Source organism: Impatiens glandulifera, chromosome 7 (assembly GCF_907164915.1).
Source record: "Impatiens glandulifera chromosome 7, dImpGla2.1, whole genome shotgun sequence".
NCBI lineage: Eukaryota > Viridiplantae > Streptophyta > Magnoliopsida > Ericales > Balsaminaceae > Impatiens > Impatiens glandulifera.
In genome coordinates, this window is record NC_061868.1 from 9,551,699 (window position 1) to 9,557,556 (window position 5,858).

Genomic DNA, 5,858 nt, shown 5'->3' on the forward strand with positions numbered 1-5,858 from the left:
TTGCTTAAAACGATTTGGCCTTTCTTTCCCAGTATCAATAATTTCGTTATCTGATTTTTAAGTCCTTTCAGATTGGCCCTTTCATTAAAACCAACCCTCCATTTCCTCGGATCTGTTTCTTTACCCAATACTTTCGCTGCCATTCTTTGCATTTTTCCTGTTTCACCCAGATTTTCTGCATTAATTCTTTCTCTTTTCAATTCTTTCTGAATTATTTTCTCTGCTTCTTCGTCTGAGTCAGGTATCTCAATAGTCTCAAGTTGAATTTGATTCCCATTAGAATCCGAGTTAATGACCTTTGCATTTTTATTTCCTAGACTATTTTCCAGAACTACTCTATCTTTTCCTAGAGCGTGTCCTAGACTATCACAATCTAGGCTATCAGCATGTATTCCACTAACAGTTCTATTATCATTTTCATTAATCTCATGAGTGTTATTGGGATTGGTAAAAAACATACCTGGCGTGTTGACTACAAAATCTTTATTATTGATCTTGCTCACGTCAGTCAGATTTCCACCATTTCCTCCTGACTTTGGATAAGATGTTTAATAAAATGTTCAAAGTGAGGTAGAAAATTCATAGTATGAGATATAAAAAAAATGAAAAAAATTGATATCGGTTATTGAAATATGTAAATGCAATTAAGTTGGTGATTGAAATATGTAAATGCAATTAAGTTGGTTAGACAAGAATAATGTCAAGAGTAAAAAATGTTTAAACAATTATTAATATTAATATTTAAGAGAATTAATATTATTGTATTTTTAAATAATTATTTTTTTATATTTTTTAAATAATTTATAAAAAATTGTTAATTTAATTCTAATATTTTTAGATATATATTTTTTAAATATTTAAAATAGAAAAAAAAATTAAAATATATCCAACTAAATGTATGAAGTTTTAAATTTATTAAAAATTTATTTATTATAATAAAAAAACATAATGAAACATTATATATTTACAATAATATTTTATTTATCAGTGAATATATAAAGAAATTATTAATTATTATATATATTTTTTATATTTAATTATTTGTATATTTTTTAATTAATAAAATAAAGATCATTATAACATGTTGTCTAAATTTTAATTTTTCTGGTCAATATTTGTAATGAGAAAAAAAAAGAAGTGTGGGCCTACGTACGATGAGAGAGAGCTAATTATTTAAACTAAAGTACAAGATTTATTTAGGATATACTTTTCTCTCTCTAACGAAAATCCACGTGGCAGCGAATGAAACGACGACACAAATGAAGATATCTCGTTCTAAGACATATAAGACGCCAGTCTTCTTTTATTTTATTAATAAAGTGTAATTTTACTCTCAAACTATTCTACTTTTCACTTTTTACTTTCAAGTTTTATTTTTAAATCTTTTAATCCAATTTGTTTAAAGTATTATTTTTTTTTTTTAATAAACTTTACAATATAAGTTAAACTCCCAATAAAATAATAAATGAGACATGCTTTCTTCATACTTGAAACAAATAAAACAAATTGTTTTATAAAAATAACATATGTCCTCAATATATATCTTCTAAATTATAATATTAAATTGCTTTCACTATTCTTTAAAATATATTATTATTATAATCTAATTGTTTGATATTGAAGATGATTATAAAAGCAGATTTATTTTGTAATATAAGAATGTATAAAACATTTATCCTATAACATAACTAACCAAAAATTCTGAAATAATAATAATTAAGTATTTTTCACATAAAATTTAAATTGAATTCTTTCCATTTAAAATATTTATAAAATATATATATTATAGTAGACTAACAATATTTTACACAATTAAGTTAAGTATTTATATTTTAAATTCAATAAAATATTCTATAAAAAAAAATAGAAATATACATCAATATCATATTATGTTTATATAGTTTTAAATTTTTTATAAGAAAAATAAAAATATTAAAAGATAGAATTTTGTTTAGATTTAAATTGTGTTTTGTAGAGTAGATAATACATCATTTCACTTTTATAATATTTCATTTTAATTAATGTTTTTTTTCAATAAAAAAGATTAAATAGTCACTTTAATTTTAAATTTTTATTTGAGTGTAAATAAACATCCATAACTTGTTGGTCAATATAATAATTAATTTACTAATTAAAAACTTACATACAAATATATATATATACATAATTGTAAATTGAATTTACTATGAAAATCATTTTTTAGAATGCTGAATTTCGTTTCTACTATGGAGTGCGATTAATTTTCACGGGTTAAGCATATATAAGCAAACACAATTAATCATTTAACAAGGCACAAAATTTTTCGTCTGACGGACTCGAACCCAGAACCTTGTGGAGACCGAGAATATTCACATCTTATTGTTGTTAGAATGACAATAAAGGATGATTATGTACATTAGAATAATGTTCTAACGTAAAGTTTACAATCTTATTGTTGTTAGAATGACAATAAAGGATGATTATGTACATTAGAATAATGTTCTAACGTAAAGTTTATTGTAAGTGTATGAGTCTATTATAAGGATGTTCTAATTAAATTAAAAAATAACTTATTATTAGTAAAAATAAAATGTGAAAAACAGATTCATCAAAATTAATAAAAAAAGATAATATTTTCCATTAAGTAAGAATTTATAATTCATTTTATACCATACATCTTTGTAAAGTGTCCTAGATATGTCTAGTAATTTTATATGATCAGTTAACTTCTTTTGTTATTTGTTAAACTTGTAGTTACAATTAATAATATTCAGTTTATTAAAAATGTTAAACGGCAATTGTGTTTGAATTTTGATATGTTAATCAATAACATGTGATTTATTTTCTAAAATAATCAAAAAATTTATTACACAATCACGATTTATTCATAATTAAAAATGAAATCAAACTAACCCAAAGACCCCCTGCCGACTGACTTTGTGACCTACAACTTTATTAAAATTGTACTTGTAACACATATTACAAAGTAGTCCTTATACTACTCCTATTTTTCTAAATAAAGATAATACTTAATACTCATATTCTTTCTTTACATGAACATTCCCATATTTATATTACTTTAACTAATTCTTCATAATTTGTTATGTTTTGTACTGAATTTATTCCATTAGTTAGTAACTTAGAATAGATAGCATAACTTTCGTAACCATGTTATTAAGTACTATAAAGTCTCGAATGATGCAAAATATTCTTGAAATGTTTTGTTCTTCGTTTTATCGATAAATATTGTCTTTCATTTTTTTTCTTCACAAAATTATAACTTTAACTTAATTATTTCAAAATTGATTTCCAATTGCTGTGAATGAGGTTTGGTGGGACTATTTACTGAAGAAAAATATTAAAAGTGTACTAAAAATGTACTCTTGTGGACAATGATTTTTGTAATGTTTCAATGCGATTTGTTTTGTTTCATTAGTTTAAGATTAAAATGTTTGAACTAATATAGTATAAGGACTAAATATTATAAATAGTATAAAAAAAAAACATGAAAGAAATGACCTAAGAGAGAGACGTCAGAGAGAGAATAACACGTGAACACTGAACCCACTCTATTCAGCCGCGCTTAACTAAATTCAAAGCAGCAAGACCGACCGACACCGCCGCCGTCACTTTTTTTTAGGGTTAATTAATTTTCTAATTATTTATTTAAAAGAAAAATGTGAATTATATTAATATAATATATATTTAATCTCATACAAAAATGATTAACAACCAGATTTACCTATTAAAAGAAAATAAATTTCATTAAACTTATGAAGGGCTCAAAAAAAAATTTAAAAACTTGAAATATTGGACATTAGATTGTTTCAGGTGGTGGAGGAAGATTTAGGTCTAGATCTTTTAACTTTCTTGTAACAGATGAAGAAGGCGAATCTTCCCTATGAATATCGCCGCCGCAGCCGGCCGCCTTCCGATTAAATCCGTACATATTAGGGTTTCCCAATCTCGAGATATGTCCGTTTAAACAATAATGATGACGGCTGATCTGATTAAACCGGGAGAAATGACCACCACGATCTCCTCCGCCGCAGCCAGCGCCTATACGAGCTAAGTTAAGGTCAAGAGTCGCCGGAGAAAACGGTGGCGGTGTCGCCGGAGGTGGGTTATTGGTAATTAACTCAGAGGACGTAGGAAAATTTGTTTTGGCCTTAACTCCACGAAATTCCCTAGCGGCGGAATCATAAGCTTTGGCCGCTTCCTCGGCTGTATCAAAAGTTCCTAACCAAACACGACTCTTTTTTCTTGGATCTCTAATCTCCGCGGCGTAACGACCCCATGGACGTTTTCTAACTCCTCTGTAACGGATCTCTATAACGTCTACCTCCTCCTCCTCCATTGCGACGGTGCCGCCGCCGTGAACGGTAATATGTTCCATCGGTGCCATTATCCGAGTTTTATGTGAGTGTGTGAGAGAGAAAAGGATAATGGAAATGCGTTGAGACAGGATCTATTTAAAAGAGGAACAAGTCGGAACTACAAACGCGGCGCGTGAGTCAGCGGTTTTTAGGGTTAACCACGTGAGATTTATTCATAAAGGATATAAATTATAAAATTACCTGATAATTCGCTGCTGGATAAAATATAAGAAAACATTTTATATTTAATTTATTTATTTCATAATACTTATTTCTATATTTTCACATATAGACTTTTCTTTTTTTTGGTAAGTTCTTCATTTTATTTTGTTATTGATTTTGGTAATAAAGACAAAAAAAATAATAATTTAATTAGTTATATTTTTATGTAATAGTATTACTTAAAGATTTTGACTCCACAAAATATGTGGTACTATTTTAGTTTATTTTAATTTTTAAAAGTTATAATTTTGTCCGTACAATAGTATTGTACTTATCTCGTTTAAATAAATACATCCGTAATATAATAAAGGTGAGATTTACGCTTTCATATTAGATTTATTGTATATATACACATAGACCACTACATTTACAAGACAACTAAATATGTTTACCTTAATAGATGAACTTATCTAAAATGATATCGCCGTATTACTCAATAATAATATGTTAGGATATAAATGTACAAACTTGGAAGTTTAATGTGTAATATCAGATTTAGTAGACATTAATTTAGTGGATTTTTTTCCATAAAAGTTATGATTTTTTATTATTACTTATTTATTGACTTTAGTAATAAAGGGAAAAAATCAAATTTATTTAGTTATATTTATATAATAATACACTAAGATTTTGACTATACAAAAAATATATAATTAGTTTATTTTAATGTTTAAAAGTTATAATTTTATCCATACAAAATACTATACTTATCTTGTCTAAACAAATAGATCCGCAAATATAATAAAAGTGAGATTTAAGCTTTATATTAGATTTTGTTTTTGTTTTCATTAACAAGTAACAAAATATATATATAAAAAATATATATATATATACCGTACATATAAGAACAACTAAATATGTTTACCTAAATAACAAAATTATATATATATATATATATATTACTCTATAATGAAATGTTGAGATATAAGAGTACAAACTTAGACTTTTAATAAACTTAGACTTTTAATATGTGATATCAAATTGAGTAGATATTAATGCAGTGGATTTTTTGACATAAAAAGTCATGAATTTTTTCATTTCTTTTTGTTTATTTATTTTAGTAATAAAAAATAAAAACAAATTTAATTAATTATATTTATATAATAGTACATTAAGATTTTGACTATACAAAATATATGTACTTTAGTTTTATTTTAATATTTAAATGTTATAATTTTATTCGTACAAAATACCATATTTATCTTATATATATATATATATATATATATATATATATATAAAGGCAGTAATATACGGACAACTAAATATATTTATCTAAAT

The 5,858-nt window shown here is 25.1% G+C and overlaps 1 protein-coding gene across 1 annotated transcript; it reads right to left on the bottom strand.

The window, feature by feature from the left end:
- Nucleotides 1-3,657: 3,657 nt before the first annotated feature.
- On the bottom strand, nt 3,658-4,402 carry LOC124910777 (ethylene-responsive transcription factor 4-like). The gene has a single exon (XM_047451454.1). The coding sequence runs from the start codon at nt 4,382-4,384 to the stop codon at nt 3,797-3,799; it is 588 nt and encodes a 195-aa protein (XP_047307410.1). The 5' UTR covers nt 4,385-4,402; the 3' UTR covers nt 3,658-3,796.
- Between the last annotated feature and the right edge of the window lie 1,456 nt (nt 4,403-5,858).